We start from the raw sequence: 17,193 nt of genomic DNA, 5'->3' as shown, positions 1-17,193 counted from the left end.
TTTGATATTTAGACAGAGGTAAAATAAATAAATAAATAAAATATGGAACGACCATTTTTCTCTAGCTGAACCATTTTCCATGATTCACATTGTGAATGCATAATATGTAATGATTGATGCTGATTATTTTATCCGCCCATGTGGGATGTGTGATGGAAAAAAAAGCTTTTGAATGTGAAATTCTAAGTGCATAACATATAATATAAAACATTCTGAAACTTCTATTTAACAAGGTGATGAATTATTTCCCTCTTCAAGACTTGAGACTATCGCACAATAAAGCAGCACAGACAGAAGAACTTACTATAAAGAAATACACTTTATCGGGTCCTCTATAGTATACCATTTGCTATTAGCTGTGGTGTAAGGAAGCATAAATGAAATTTGACAGGTTAATTTCCTTTTTTTTGGACATTTTTATTACCTATGTTCACTTCAAAATATTTTAGACAAATGTGGGGGAAGAAAATGTTATTGCATTAGAACTAAACCGTGGCGAGTCAAAGTACACAGTGGCTGCAGAGGAAAAGTCTGAGACATCTGTGACAAAAATCTCAATTTCTTCTTTAAAGTGCAAAAGCCAGAGATTGAGCTTCACGGGGTAAAACCGAAGCTTTTTGTTCTTCTGTAAATCCTGTGATTGTACTGTTGGCATACTCTGGCGAGCTTTGGTGCTGTTTAAATGCAACCACAAACATCCCTTCATCCCCATACTCCTCATTTTAATCGGTTTCTCTCCTTATAGACTTTCTTAATTTTTCACAGTTCTCTCGTTCAAAACGTCTAATAAATAAATTCCTATTACTTTCTCTCCAACTTTGTTTCCCTTTGTTTCATGTTCTGCGTCAGACTCCATCTGCCTGCAGTATGCGATAAGGAGTATCCTGCTGTTAAATGAACTCGACAGCTAAGATTGGCCTTTTCTTTTTTGTGTGAGTTTCCAGCATTTGTTTTAAAGCCATTTCACTGCATTGGATCAAAACTCCTAAACTTTCTGAGTGTTTCTGCGTGTGCCAGAGTGGGTACATTTGAGGTCTCATCATTTATATATACATGAAAAGGTTATGTAAGGAATAAGGACTGTGACCGCAGATCGTGAGTAACACTAAGAAGTAAAATGGAAATGACGTAGCAGCCACTAGAGCAGAGGGGAGAGAAGATGATACCCCCTTTGTTAGACCTTTTCATCGTGGTCCTTTTGAAGAGTACCTTTTTAAGTGGAAATGTGGAAGTAAACAACAATTTGGCTAGCTTTTTCGCCCACTGATGAGGAATATTTGGTGCCCACATCAACACACTGCTTCATGAGCTGGCTGCCTGCTGGGACAATGATGTGCACTTGTGCCCAATTATCCTCTCAATATCTGGCTATGCTTCGGTAGCTGCTGGTAAACGAACCTCCAGTCTAAATCATTAGGACACACATCTGCACACAGAGTTTCTGCGGATGTTACCTGTGAGTTAAATCCAAAGAGGAAATGTCCTTTTAATTTACTAATCAGGAGTCCAGCAGTGCTGCTTTGCCCAAGAGAGATTCTGAAGAGATGCAGTTTCAAAATACTGAAAGGTGTTCAAGGACTTGATCAGTTAATTTCTACTGAAGTGCAACAAGTAATTCTCTGTGATTTTCTTCTGGTGAAGAGATGAAACAGGCTATTATTAAGCCTGAATGAGGACTCAAATCAAGTAAAACAACTAAGAGAAGCATCCATAAAACAAATGCCAAGTGTCACCTGTCAAGGTTGAGTTTGTGGGCCAGCATCCTCCAGTCATTGCCTCTGGTCTGTGGTGCATCCAGGCTTCCACACAACTTCTGTCTGATGGATAAAGGAATCCGAAAGGCGTTGGGCCCCACTAAAGTTGTAATGTTACTGGCAGGGTCCATCAGGGATGTGTCTATACAGTGGACCTCCTGAAAAGACAGAAAGAAACTGGTCAGTTGTTATTTTAAAGGCTCACTCTCTCTCTTTGTTTGTGTAATTCCAGCAAGCTTGAAAGTCAATGTTTGGTATGGCCACCGTTATTCTTCAACAGATTTTGAAGTCTCTTATGCAAGCTTTCTTGTAATTTCTTTAAGTAGTCTTCAAGAATAGTTTTCCTGGCATTCTGAAGAAGATTCAAAGCTCTTCTTTGGATGTTGGCTGTCTTTTGCTCCAGTCAAGATGTTTTAGCCATGCTGCTTCAATAATGTTGAGGTCCGAGCTCTGAAGAGGCCAGTCCATAAGTGAGTCTCTATCCAGGTATGCTTTCAGTGTATTGGCAGGGCATTTGGGATCAATCTCATGCTGAAAAATGAAGCCAATCAGATGCTTTCCACTTGATACTGCATAGAGGGTCAATCAATGTCTGATGGTACTCTTCTGTTTTCAGTTTTGATAAGATCCCCGACATTGCTAGTTGTAGCACTAGTTGCACATGCTGATGATGATCTGAAGCAAAGATTTAAAATTTGCTTTCACCACTACATAAAACCCATGATGAGATTGTTTCAGTGAACAGCAGGGGAATCAACTGGGAAGACAGATGCATCTCTCAGGTCCTGTGTGTCCTATTTGTTGTTGTTTTTTTTTGGCCTACCACTTCTTTTGTTCTTTACTTTCCTCAGTTTTTTTTAGGACAAACTGTACATCATCGAGTCACACCAAATTTTCAGGTAATAGTTTTTTTGCGAATCACCTTATTGGTGCATAAATACCATTTTCTGCCTGTTAAACTGGTTGGCATTTTTCAGAGTTTAAACAAATGAAATGAGGGAAATGAGTTTTTGTGACAGGCTGATAGTGACAAAGTGCCTAAAGATACAATTCAAAATAGTTTTTTACTAATTTGTCTGTTATGTCTAGTCACAACACTGCTTCTTCCCCTGATGCCTGTTTGGGCTTGAATAAAGCCTGGAGATGTTGCTCTGCCTCCTTGGAAGCAAACAGAAAAAAAATGGTGGCTCAAGACTTTTGCACAAAAATTATTCATTAAGAGAAATGTTGTTGTATCCCCAGACTCATACAGTACATCTTTTGCAATAGCGACACAGGATGGGGATGGTTCTATAGACGAAAATGTGCATTTATGTAAGAACCATCATATTTCTAGTTCACCCACATCTCTGCCTGGCTGTCTCTATTTGCTGCTTGCCTTTGGTGTAACCAATTACATTTGGTGTCTCCTAAGTAATGCAAGAGTGTAACAAACACAAAAATCTGCTCCCGAGCACTCTCTCCTCTCAATGTCAATCCCTGTCTCTTTTCTAAACCTTCATCCCATTAATCTGCCACTCCTGGGTTGAAAGGAGGCAGCAGCCTAATGAATGTTGCTTGGCAGAGGGAAACAACAACAGCCACTGTTGATGTGAATGATTACTATTTACTGCATCTACTTAGCCTCAATTTATGGCAGAAAGCTCTCTGCTGCTGGAGACTGAATGACTGATGCAACGGGACATCTCTGTTGAAATAATGCTTTAAATCTGCTTTGCTTTTCATTGTTTAACATTGTTGAGGATCTACAACATTTTGCTTAATGTGCAGCACACACAAACAGACATGGAGTTAAAGTACTTAGATGTTTAGCTCAAGCTGTCAAATGTGACCCAGGTTAGATCAAAGCAGTTATGTAATGGCTTATTTCAAATGGACCGCAACCTAAAATTTTAAATCTGTTGCAATAGCACACAGTTGCCACAAAATCAAATCCACTGTGCAAATTTACATAAACAGTGTCATTGTCCAAATACTTGCAGACCTAACTATATCAATTAGTTTTCTTGCAAAACTAAAGCACAGAACTGCCAAGCAGAAACTGTGACTTTTAGACTTTTCAAATTAGATCACAAAGTTGATTATAATTATATATTTTTAATGATTTTTAAAAAAGAAACTGTCAAATATTCATTTCAGTATTGCTCTAGAAGTCAGCTATCAGCTGGGTATAGTATGGACTGGATGATTTAAAAGTGATGCAAGGGTGGTTGATAGATGTGTGGCTGCTTCTGCGAATCTAGGCAGTATTGCCTTTATAAATGGAGAAATATGACTATTCTTTCATCATTTGATGTTTAAATATTCTTTACACTATGGTGTCATTTTCATTAACCTCAAAGAAATGTCTTTTCTGGGTTACACTCATTTACAATGTTGTGCTCAGCAAGTACTGCTGAGGAACACTGAACATGTGGAACTCTTCCCGCTATTCCAAAGTACTTTAGCAAATAGTAAAAGAAAAATAAGAGAAACATCCATTCTTCTAAGCCACTTTACCTTACCTACAAAAAAAGAGAAAAATTTTTTTAAAGTACAGTGCTATTACCCTGACCACCATGGGAGAATCTGAAGCCGTTACATTTAAAAAGAATGGACTGACCTCCAACCAAAGCCATTCACACACAGACACGCATACATTCAGTGACTTCATGGTAAAATGGCCTAGCAAAATCAAAGAGGAGCTATTCAACTTGTGTTGTGTGACCTCTATCCCTAGTATGAATGATTGAACAGAGTCACAGAACCATAGCAGAAACCCTGACTGTCTGACAGACAGTGAAAAAACTTAGTGACTTTAGGACCTTTTGTACAAGAATGTAGAAGTTAGGAAGCAAGGATGTAGAAAGAAATGTCTCTCTCTCTGTATTACTCATTCAGCATGTTTCAGCATGTATTAGTTTATTCCATCCCTGGCCAGTGGGAGTTAATGTTGCTGTCTGCAGCTATCTTGCACATGCAAGCAGTATAAACTGTGTTATAGCGCTTTTGATGTATGTAAATGTTAAATTAAATGAAGCACTTTCTTCAAGCGATGCACACACAGACACACTACAACGTAAACCCATGATACATCCGGGGCAATTTTAAGGTTTAGTATCTTGCCCAGGTAGCCTACCCTGCGGCATGCAGATTGTAGGAAATGGGGATCGAACCAACAACATTCTGATTAGTGGACAGCACACAGTCGCCCCCAATATATATGTAAATTTCTACAAGCTTACCTCCTCCAATGTGTTGCTGAGCTGAAAGATCTGTCCTTCTCCTTCTACCTGCCGTACACACAGTTTGCAGCTGATTTCTGTGGTGGCTGGACTTAATCTCTCCAGGGTGAAGGTACAGTGAAGAGTTCTCTGACTGCCACTCCAAACCTGGTAGAACGGGATCTCCTACAACATGCACAAACGTAGAAAATAAATACACGTTTTTTCAAAAATCTTTTTTCCAGGTAAATGCACCAGTACTACTGTTTTCCAGAATTTAACAATAAAAACATAACTTTAGCATCTGAAATGTGGACTTTTCTCCACATTTGTAAATTTTGTGACCATTTGAGGTCAGAAATGATTTTGGTGCCTGTATAGAATTGTTACATTTCAAAGTGCATCTACATGTGCATCCTTCTTACCTGATATTTTGCAATGAGTTTGCTCTTCCAATGTGCGCTTGGCACGTCATGGATGGACAGCCTCAGATTATGTGTGCTGTCCTTAAAGTTCAGCGTCTTTGGCTCATCCAGAAGCTTTCCTCCCATCTGGGTCTCCATCTGAAGAACCTCCTACACAAAACCCCACATAAAGAAATAACAACTTTATATTTACTCTCCAGGTTTCCCTCTGCTTCATCTCACTCACTGGACCATTTTCATACATTAGAGAATGTATAAGACCTTTGATTTAATTTGCAAAATTACTGCACATAAGGCACCATAAAACATCTAAAATGCATTAAAGATTTAATGAGATATCATCACACATCTCCATGCTTGTATGTCCTGATTTTAAGCAAAGCTTTGCTTTGCTAAACGCACTGAACTGAAAAGACACATTAAGAGGCTCAATAAAACCCTTGATTAATAATGCCCCACCAGTCAATGTACTGCTGTTTTGAGATATGAGGAAATGAAGCATATCTTTAATGCAATATGGTAAAATTAAATTACTTCTATTGGCATTAAAAGATGACTTCAATGTATCATATTGCTTACACTCTGGGCTTTAATACACTAAAAGAATAAACCTATTACAAATGATTACATTTTCGTCTTTTATGATGGTTGTTGCATCTAGTTTTAAATTCAGCAATAAAGCCTGTCTAGCTTCAAAGGATGAGAAAGGACAACCTCACTCCAGATCTAAAGGTGAAGCAAAGTACTTATTGTGGATTGTTTGTTGCAACGCACTGTGTTTGATTTCAATATAAAAATGACACACTCCATTCATTGTTTAGCCAATTGTGCAGGGAAGAAAACACTACGAAAGTACCAAAGTTATTTTTTATTTTGTGGGGATTTTTACTGACCCTAATAAAAAAGACATCTGTATGTATTTTTGGGTAAGTTCACACCAAGAGAATACTACAGAATTATATCTGAGCCATATTAATTGGCTCTTGAAAATACACACAGAAGCACTCGTTTATACTAAGTTATCCGTTTGAATTTTGATGCCTCCTACAACCTTTTCAAAATAATCAATTCCTCTAGCCAGCCTATCAATTATACTAAACAAAGTCCTCATCATTGGAAAAGAAAAGCACACCCCTGAACTCTCAATTAGAGCTACAATTGCTTGTTTGAACTGGTAAAACTAAGTGTTTTTTTATGTTTGTGCAAGAGTGTGCATGGCTGTGTGCCACTGACACTTGACTTAACATTGCATGCATAAATTACCACTGTTAATCTCCCATATCAGATGGTCCCTCCAGTGCTTTGAATTTGTTTGAATTCAGCAGCACTGCTGCTTTGACATTGCTTGACCCTGTGTTGTTTACTCCTTCTTAGCTCATTTCCAGAAGACAAGAGGTGCAGAAGCTTCTATTTACGACTCTGTGAAGCCCTTTCTGTTCAAATGCTTATATATACATTTCTTTTCAAATGTAAATTATCATGAAAGCATTTTAGTATGGGTAGTCCAAGAGAGAGCTAAATCTCTCACAGCACTAATAAATGCAGCAACACTTTTAGCCGATAGTATCAAATGCCTTCGGTGTTATTCAAGGCACTGGGGGTGAATACGTACTCTATTTATCTAATATGTCTATTAAAACACAAGTGGAAAAAATACTACTTGGCTTGGGATTTATTTAGCTTCAATTCTTTACCTTGAGTGCATCTTGCGTATCATCCAGACAATAGACCCTGATGTGATAGTCCAAAGTTGTGCAGGAAACGGGCCCAAAAACAGCCAGCTTGAGCCTCTTGGCAGCTGCTTTGCCAATTGACTGGCCCACCAGGCAGTACGTCCCCAGTGTCTCTGTCAGAATGTGGCATGCCTCTGAGTCCATCTGCACATAGCAGGGGGTGGTGAAGTTTTCCTCTCCCACTACAACCACATCCTTCAGGAACCAGATACAAAAAAAAGGAGAAAATGTTTTTTATACACAGTACCATTTTGTGCCTATGACGGGTGACTGTGAATGCAATGTTGGAAGTTCTTTAACACAGTACTGTTGAAATACCATGTGAGCCTTTACTCATCTCAATCAAAAAGTTCTTTCATTTAAGAAAGGCCACCTTTTAAATTAAATCCACGATAGGTGCTGTTGTCAAATTAAACTTAACACTTGCTCAATCTGTTTCATATTAAAACTGCTCCAGACATTCATAGCCATAATTTCCTTTCTCATCTGAAGAGCTTTTTTAAAATTTTTCTTAGCAAAACGGTAGATTTAATCAGCATTAAACCTGAGATAAATGTCACAGTAGGATCACGTTGAGCAAAACTGCGTGACAACAGTGTTTGGCTTAAAACAACATATGTGATCAATATAGAGCAGAGTATTGTTAAAGAGACCATGAAAATGTAGATTATTTGCAAAGTGAATTTACAAAGTGAGCCATGGTCTGGTTAATCTTGTTTTCCCACCTTTTTTTTTGTTTTTTAGGGCTGTCCTTCGTTTGGTCATACAGACCACTATTGTTAAAAGCTGGCTGTTATTTGAGTACAGGCTTTATTTGAGAATTTACGGGCATTAAGCCACATCCTGTCTGTTAACATAACCTGACAGCACCTGCATTTGGAAGCTTTTCCACTAATGCAAACAGCCCATAAGTGAGCAAGGTTGCGGTTTATTTCAAATGCATTCCGCTCCTATAAACAGGTTTGTTTGCCGTTTTTGTTTTTATGCAAATTGAGTTAAGAGGTTTTCTTAACTCAATTGCTTGTAGTTTAACAACAAAAAAAGAAGGTTTTTCCAACACGCATGAATATAATACGGAATATAAATCTTTTTTAGCACACTGTAAGTGTATTTGCTGTATATACTTATAGAAGTACATCAGTGTGTACTTCGGGAGAATGATGAGACTTGGTTAAAGAGGTTGTCTGTGAAGTGTGTCCAATCCCGCTGTGGGATATCTGCTGGCTGTAGCTCATATCGTTTCTACAGTTCCCTGTCGCAGTCTGAGTTATGGTAAACCCATGCGTTTCTCTTGGTTAACGGAGGATGCACAGGCTATCTGTGTTCTTATTATGTGACCACTGGATCCGCAATTAGTTGTGCAGATATCCATGTTTGCTTGTGTGACTCCGTTAACGTGTGATACAAATATTGAGTATTGAATCACAGTTCATGCGGGGTTGTGTTCCTACAGATGAGCTGAATCAATACAAAGAGGTCAGGAAGCAGTATGGTAGGAATCTGTTATTACTGGTAATCACAACTGTGGCTGCTCCCCCCTGATATGAGGGGAATTCAATTACCTTTCCTCTCACTCTTTTGGGGAAAACTTTGTGATGGGAAATGGATGTTCTACTGCAATAAAAGAAAAACAAATCGACTTCCTGATGAAATTCCACTTTTCATTTTTCTTGTTTTTTTTTTTTAACCACTCTGCACCGAGCCTCTCCTCTGAATCTCTCTCACTCTCACACACACACACACACACACACACACACACACACACACACACACACACACACACAGTCTTATGCATGGCTAATTGTGCAAAGACATTGTGTTGAGCTGTGATAAGCAACAGAAGACAGCATACGGGCGCCTTGTAGACACAGTGATGCTGCAAGACAGTCTTATCACCCACACCCACACACAAGGATGCACACATGCGCACGCACACATGCGCACACACACAGACACACGCAGTAGATTGCTGAGGTAGAGACTTCATGCTGAGAGACACGGGAGGAGAGAGGAAGAGAAGGATAGAAAAAAAGGAGAGATAGAAGCATAAGAAGAAAGATGAGAGAAGAGGAGGATGGCAGAAGCATAACAAATTGCTTCTGATAGGAGTCTTCAACCCCCTGCTTGTCTACTAGCCTGTAGGCAATTTCTGTTTACCAAATTTTCTCTCCTTCTCTCCATCTCTTCCTCTCTCTCGCTCAATGAATACACAGAGTGTATGTGTAATTCAGGTTATTCCTCTATATGCTGTGTGTGTACCGTGCAAATGACTGCATATCACTTACTTGGTTATGGCTGTGGGCAGGTTTGCCATTACTTTGTGTAAACAATTATTTGCAGACTTTTTCACATTTAGAAAATTTTACTGTACACGTGCATCTCTGTGTATTCACATCCGTCAGAAATTTCAATTTCTCATTAGCTGGCAACACAGCGACAGCTTTTCTTTTCAAAAACTGTATGTTGCCTCTCTCTAAAAACAGTGGAACATAAATAGTGCACACAAACAAAAAGGACACAAAGCTGAACGCTCACCTCCCATTCTCCCATGGCCAGCTGATTCTTCAGCTGTATGAGCCAGTCTTCCTGGACATTGTCAGAGCAGTGGTGGATGGTGAGAATCACTGGTCTGGTCAGCAGGGCTCCTGGAGGTCCACAGCTCACCACTGGGCTAAGAACTGTCTGGATGTCCTCTACTGGGGGTCTGGGAAACACAGATAACACTGAGGTGACACGACAGAAAAGAGCAACAGGAGGGCTGCGCTGTCGGATCCCAGCTACTGCGAGCTTCAATCGCACGAAGCTAAATTGGCTCACTTCAGGTCTGTGTTTTGTTTTTACCTTGTTAATATTTTGGACAACTAAAGAATCTTCATATACTCTAATTCTATTCTAATCTTAATATATTGATACCCTTAAATAGTCCACATTCATTGTGGATAAAGAGAAATATTTTAAGCTTTTTTTGCTCACAAAAATCGGAAAACTAGTATCTCAAAATTTTGGATTACGTAATTTTGAGTAAATTACTATTCAGTCAGTTTAAACACCGTGCGTCTCTCTGTCTAACTGCGTACTCACAACCATAATTCTGGGGAAGCTTGCTGACTTGACAATTCCCCCGAAGGTGATTATCGACACTGTCCATAAGGAGGGTCACTGCTGAAAAGGCTGTCCGTTTGCAGAGCGCTGCATCGAAGTGTATTAATGGAAAGTTGACTGGAAGGAAAAGGTGCACAAGCAACAGGGATCACTGTAGTCTTGAGAGGATTGTCAAGAAAAGTCAATTCGAGAACTTGGGAGAGCTTCACAAGGAGAGGACTGAGGCATCTACTCAGAGGCTTTAGAGCACTTCATGCTGCCATCTGCTGACAAGCTTAGCCGATTTCCTTTTGCAGCATGACTTGGCACCTGCACACACTGTCAAAACTACTACCAACTCACCGTATTATTACAGTGCTTGATTGGCCAGCCGACACACCTGACCTGAACTCCATAAATAATCTATGGAGTATTGTCAAAACGATGACAATCCACTTAAATAAAAAACACAGATAAGTGAAAGGTTACTATCAAAGCACCCTCAATGACACTTCAGCAGGGCCACAAACTGACTGCCTACATGCCACAAGCAGTAATGCAGTAATTTGTGTTAAAGCAGTGCAGACTAAAATACTTTTCAGAATTGGACATGTGTGTATTGTAAATGCTTTTTTGATTGATCATAGAAAATAATCTAATAATATTAGATACCAGGTTTCTGATTTTCATGCTATAAGCCATCATTATCATTAAAAACGTCTGTTTACCTTTTCAGCTGAATTAGGAAAAAAGAAAAAAACAAGTTTCCCACAATATTCTAATTTTTTGAGATGCACTAGTACAAAGCTGGACATTTACGTGTGAGGAATAGATTACCTTTGCAACGTAGAGAACAGAAGAAAAACAGAGCAAGAACAAACTCTATTGGAGAATGATTTGTATAGTCAGCCTCAGTTGGATTCAATAGCTTGCAGCTCACGGGGCAGAAAATAAAAGGCTACTAATCATACACTCTTGTGCTTTTTATACATCTAAATGTTGGAACCTCAAGCACTCACTAACTAATGTATGACTCAGTACTGCAGCAGAAAACTTCAACATCCAAAAGATCATACATAGCAGTCTCATTTGTAAACTGAAAATTGAAACCAGATACTTAAACAACACTCGCAGTAAACGCAAAAAATATACAAGTCAAATGCCAGTACGATCCATTATCCCTCATCTTCCCGAAGCCATATATTGACTGTGAATGAGGCCATACAGATAGAGGAGATAGATCTAAATATTAACAATGTTTTTCTTCTGTTGTTTTTTTTTTTTTCAGCCCACCTTGTGTCAAGGGAGAGCTAATCCTTAGCAGTGTTATCGATTCAGCTGCTGGGGCTCATTATTGACTCATAAAGGGTTCACATGGGTAGAAAAAACAAAGATAAAAACAGTGGGAGTGAAACTATAGCACCCTTTTAACTACCTAATGCTGAGGTCACCCCTTAATGAATTACAGCTTTATTGATTTATGATGTTCTGTATCCTTTATCTTGCAAATACAACAAGAGATGCTTTGACTTTTGTTTGTTGTTAATCTGACACCTTAGGCAAGGGTTGCTGAGGTAAGTAAACGTAGCTATGTGATGTTCTGTGTAAACACAGCGGGCTGAAAACATGTTCGACTCTTAGAAATACTGCAGCATGTTGCACGGGGCCTAATTCCTATTGACTGCTGCTGATTGAAGAGAGTGTAAAATGAGTGCATGGAACAACATACATGACTCAAACTGTGTCTCTCCATTGTCCATAGTCATTTGGACCCTCTTGGTTGTATTTATCCAGGTTTTAAGATTCCCATTTTAAAAACCCCTTCAAGTAAATATGAATGGATTTTGCTCCGTATTGATTCCAAGGTGAACATCAATTTTTAACCGAATCAAAATCAGTGTGCCTTGTCACTTTAACAAAGAGAGAGCGACCTACATGATGTATGTACTTTTTTGGGAGGGGGGAGGGTTATAGAACATGTAACAAGATTAAAGCATTCTCAAAAATAACCACTAATCTGTTAGTTACAGTCGTTGCAGTGATCTCTCTACATACGGTTTCAAAAGCTCTGTTCTTTGGCTTTATAATGTAGCATGAAGTTAAAACCAATCAGTTGGTCGCACAACGGTCTGCTGTAGTTTGGCATATTTCAAAGTAATGAATCTTAAGAGCCTTACATTTAAATATAGTCCTGAATCAAAACCTGATTAACAATGTAAATTTAATGGATTAGTGTACAGATTAGGAGGTTAAGTCGGTAGTAATTAATGTGTCAAATATTCCATTTTAAGCTGCTTAACTTAACTCTAATTCTGGTATTATAATATGCATTGTGCCACCAACTGACCTCTGCTGAATGAATCACAAAAAAGGTATATGTGAATGCACTATAATATATCCCTTTCTTATAGATTGTAAGTCTGTGTCACACTATGAAAGCTTCCTCACACCGCCATACAAACAGCTACAAGAAGCCACTGATCTGGGCAGAGGCAGAGAAGTACAGACAAAGGAAACAAACAAACAAACCAACAAAAAAAGGACACAGAGGGAGATGCAGAGATGAAGAGAAAAATAAGGACAGCAGGGAACAATTGAAAGGAAACAGCCACATAAAAGAAAAGAAAATGGGGAAAGAGAGACAAAACCTACCTCAAGCTATCCTTCCTGTGCACAGTCACATACATTTCATACACCCTGCCATGAGGAACAGCACCCGCTGGAACCAACAAACTGACTCCTGCAGGAGGAAGGACAGAGGAAGCAGAATGAATGAGTTTCATCACTGGATTTATCAATTTCACCATGCACAACTGAATTACTGAATGTGAAACCCATCATCACTTTATTAAGTAATGACTCATAATGATAATCTTTTTAAAGGCAACCCATGTAAAACCTTGTCTTAAATACTCCATTACAATGCAATATTTCACAGCCTTTGAAAGCTGCTTTTCATCAACAGGTCACACAACACATCTTTACCTTAATACAGCTGCTGCTTTCCTTTATTCTTTTTTTCCTTTGAAATCTTGGTTCATCACTAAATCATATGAATCTGACCGCAACAGTATCAACAAAGGTACTTACACGCTTAAGTATCTAATGAAGTCAGAGGCCAGTAGAGGAAATATATCTGAATAAATCACTAAAACAAACATTGCCACATATTCTTAACTTTACTGTGATCGCTGTTACTGATTACTGTTACTAATCAGCAAGAAAAATGATACAACTCTCCCTGTTTGCGGTCTTGTCACTGCACAGGAACCATTTTTGCTGTTAAACACTTGTGGGACGTTTACCAGAGTTGGGTACAATGAGGTGTCCTCCTTGGTTGTTGAAGGATCCATGAGCAGTACAGGAAGGATCTCGTGTTCGGGCCAAGCTCTGATTGCGAAGGTTCATGGTGTCACTGTTATCCAACAGGGACTGAGTTACCTATGTTGATAAAAGAACAGTAACAGTGATATTAACAAAACATTACAGTATTGTATATGACACATGCTATTCAAATTGGCCTGGCATTTATATACTATCTTCTAGTCTTACCAGCCACTCAAAGCACTTTATAGTACCAGCAACATTTACAGTGCTTTATCCTGTGCACTTTAAGTGTTTTGTTTATCTCATACCCAAGAGCTCAAGCTAACATGCGTGTCCTAGGCCTGTAGATGGAAACCAAAGCTCCCAGAGAAAACCCACAGCAGCACAGGAAGAAGATACACACTGTACACACTTACAAATCAGCAGAGCTACATTCACATTTGAAAACACTACTTTTTGAAAGCTCTGTTACACGTCTTTTAAACAAGAAGAACATGAATAGATGCGTGACTCTTTCTGCAAACAATGTTAGAGTAACCATGTAATAAGTATCTTTTTTTAATAGACCTTTTATGTGGGCAGGCATTGTCCTCCGTTATGCATAAAAGCAATATGCAAAAGCTTAAAGCGATAAGGGTGAATGAGGTTCAAAAATGCATAAGGAGAAAAAGAATGCAATGCGGTTTAAAGGATTGAATTCCTCTGAAAGACTTCGCGTCGGATCACATTAAATATGTAGCCTAAAGCAAAAACAAAACAAAGAAAAAGCAAAAGCAAAAGCAAAAATCTCATGAAAGTCCAGAGAAGTTTCACTGTGTCAATCTCATTTTTATTTTTGTCAGGACAAGAATTACAATGGAACTGTAATCGGTCCCTTTTCTTCTAAAATTTGACTTTATTGATCAATTATGCTTTTTACTTGCATAAGTTCCTTTTCTGTTCATTATGATGCCACAGGTAAGACCTCCATCTGCCTGGGGACGGGGGTGATGCATGATCACCTCAGGGTGAAATGTAAATGAAGGATTTGATATTCACTGTTTTACTCCAGCATCACACAAAGTTGAGAAGACCTAACGTCGCTAAACTAAGGATGAACACATCAGACTATAAACAAAGAAAATAAATAATAAAAAAATCCACAAATTACCTTGGCAAGGTCAGTCATTAGACACAGCATGTGATCAATTATAAAAAAACAAAAAAAAAAGAAACAGATAAAATCATCAAAAGGTGGCAACTGATCTGTAGAGTTCAAAGATGGAGAGTTCAGCCCTCGTACTGCCTGAGGACAGGTGCTGTGATGAAACTGAGCGGTTTCATCTATATTTGTGACAACTGACTCTAGTATGCATGCCATGTATTTGACAGAGCAGGGAGGGAAAGTGGGGCACTTAGCCGCATGTATACTAATGGTGTGTAGTGTCTTCATGTGACTGGGAAGACATGCGCAGCTGTGCTGTGCTGTAGAATCTCTCACACTGCTCTTGCAGATTAAATACAGACAGGAGGAAATAGCCTACTGTGATCACACAAAATGCTTTCAAGCAGAAAAAAAGATACAAGCTCAAGGATATTAGTGTTGGGCAACACTACCTTAGGAGACAATTTAGACGTAAAGTCTCCTCCGAGGTCATCCTGAGGTGTGACCAGTCCAGAAGAGTTGTACACTTTGATCTTCAAGTTGGGAAGAGGATCCAGGAGAGGAGAGTTGGTCATTGGAATTTTGTCTGAAACATCATGAAGAGCATAGACTGGACCCCGATACATGGCAGCTGCATTTGTTAAGTCTGGCGGAGCAGTCAGCAAATCAGCTAGAGGGGTAAAATTGACACAAGAAGAGAGACAGAAGCACGAGAGAATTTACAACATGATATCAGAGCGGTTCAGGGAAAAGACAGACCAGATAAAGTAAATCTATGGTGTTGTATAGTGCAGTGTGTGTGTGTGTGTGTGTGTGTGTGTGTGTGTGTGTGCGTGCGTGCGTGAAGCTGGGGACAGATGTGTAGAAGTTGTAGCAAGATCAGTGAGAAGGAAAAAGGGGGAGGCAGAAGAGTCAGTCAAGGCTGCTGATAAGCTATCAGTGTCTGGGATAATACATTGCTGTACACGGGGGCATGACCTGGCTGCATGAAGGACTAGTCATGGCTGCTGAACAGAGAGACAGAGAGAGCAAGAGACTTCTACTTCACCTCAAAAAACACTCAAATCTCCAGGAGTTAAACATGTGTATTATCAAAACTATCTCACAACACAAAAGTTCAGTTTCAAGCTGTGCTATAAGCTCTTAAAACTCTCATCAGAGTCTACTTTCTTCCAAACCGAAATAACATTAGTGCGTACAGAGTGACATTCAACTTGTGTTAATACTCATCCATGTATCTATTTTCCACTATTTGGAATAGGTATAATACATAATATACATTTATGTAATGATACACTATATGAACAATTTTTTATGACATTATTAAAATCATCAGACTATGTTACTTTTGAAAATACACTGAATGCTGTCATTTCAATCATAATTCAGGCCAAAGGCACTTTGATCTTTGAATAACATTCAGAGCCTCTCATTTGTTTTTCATGTCATTAGTCATCACACGCTTCTGATTTACTACATCTTTCATTGTAGATGTAGTAAGTTACAAAGTCTCCCATAAACAAAGTAACTGTTTAACACACTATATTTAAAAAATTAGAAGTCTGTCACTTCTAATCAGTAAAATTCAAATGAATAAAAAAAACCCTATCCTTTGACTTGTATAGTTTGATCTGAGGCTGCAAAACGTGTTAGAGTCTTTGTATATCCTGAAGTTTTTACCCTGCTCTTTCTTAAGCTGGCACAGCTGACGTATGCTAATGGAGGAATCTTGACTCTTTTGATGTATTGCAAGCAAACAAGCAGCCCACTTACACACAGAAGCACTGTCATAAACAAAACACTAGTGCATTGTCACAGGTTGGTACTACAAAAGCACTCGCACATGCAAATGTGCCTTGTGTACCAACAACACGAACACTATAAAGCACATACTGATACACACACCATAAACATGTGCCACATGCACTATACATGGGAAGGATAGGTAAGGCTCTCCTGTTGATTTCCTGTTGTGCTTATTGTGAAAAGGTTCATGCACACTACATCAATACGGTATGGTAATAAAAGTGCATGAGACACTGAATTATAGCTATAACCACCACAGCAACAGCAGGTTCACGCATGGCTTCTTTAGGATCCATACAGTACTGACCTATTGTTTTTTAATCATAAAATAAATAGTTAAGTAATTACAAATGCTTTGATATCACTCACAGTAACAGCAATGTTTTGTCTGCTAGAATGTTAGCCTCAGTGCTTTTAGATAGTTCTGCTGACGGACATTTACTTAAACTTCATCAAACTTCATCAATGCCATTCAAGTGAATGTGCTTCGAGCAGCCCTGTAACAGTTCTGTAGAACCATCTTGCTATAACCACGTTAGAAGCACAGAAGCTACCCTAAGGGCAGAAGCACAACAGAGCTTACTTCTACACAAACCCCTCTCAGAAAATTCTGCAAATATTCAAGATTTAATTGGGACTGAGATCACAAGAAGACCAGTTACCTATTAAGGAACAAATCCCGATTATTTTTTTGGGCTCAGACTCTGAAAACCTGTTGTT

General features: G+C 38.9%; 1 protein-coding gene across 2 annotated transcripts in view; it reads right to left on the bottom strand.

Moving 5' to 3' along the window:
* The window catches only part of unc5ca (unc-5 netrin receptor Ca), a 189,927-nt gene that overhangs the window by 3,823 nt on the left and 168,911 nt on the right, over nucleotides 1-17,193 (bottom strand). For both annotated transcript variants that reach the window (XM_076890908.1, XM_076890909.1), the window contains 8 exons: nucleotides 15,120-15,337; nucleotides 13,502-13,637; nucleotides 12,849-12,936; nucleotides 9,651-9,819; nucleotides 7,077-7,310; nucleotides 5,383-5,532; nucleotides 4,979-5,143; nucleotides 1,734-1,912 (listed from right to left, as the gene is read on the bottom strand). In XM_076890908.1, the coding sequence (XP_076747023.1) occupies nucleotides 1,734-1,912; nucleotides 4,979-5,143; nucleotides 5,383-5,532; nucleotides 7,077-7,310; nucleotides 9,651-9,819; nucleotides 12,849-12,936; nucleotides 13,502-13,637; nucleotides 15,120-15,337 (1,339 nt within the window). The remainder of the gene's footprint in view (nucleotides 1-1,733; nucleotides 1,913-4,978; nucleotides 5,144-5,382; nucleotides 5,533-7,076; nucleotides 7,311-9,650; nucleotides 9,820-12,848; nucleotides 12,937-13,501; nucleotides 13,638-15,119; nucleotides 15,338-17,193) is intronic.

This window comes from Maylandia zebra, linkage group LG12 (genome assembly GCF_041146795.1).
Source record: "Maylandia zebra isolate NMK-2024a linkage group LG12, Mzebra_GT3a, whole genome shotgun sequence".
In the NCBI taxonomy this organism is placed as follows: Eukaryota; Metazoa; Chordata; class Actinopteri; order Cichliformes; family Cichlidae; genus Maylandia; species Maylandia zebra.
Note: the sequence above shows the minus strand (reverse complement) of the source record. Positions and strands in the feature narration are given on the sequence as shown.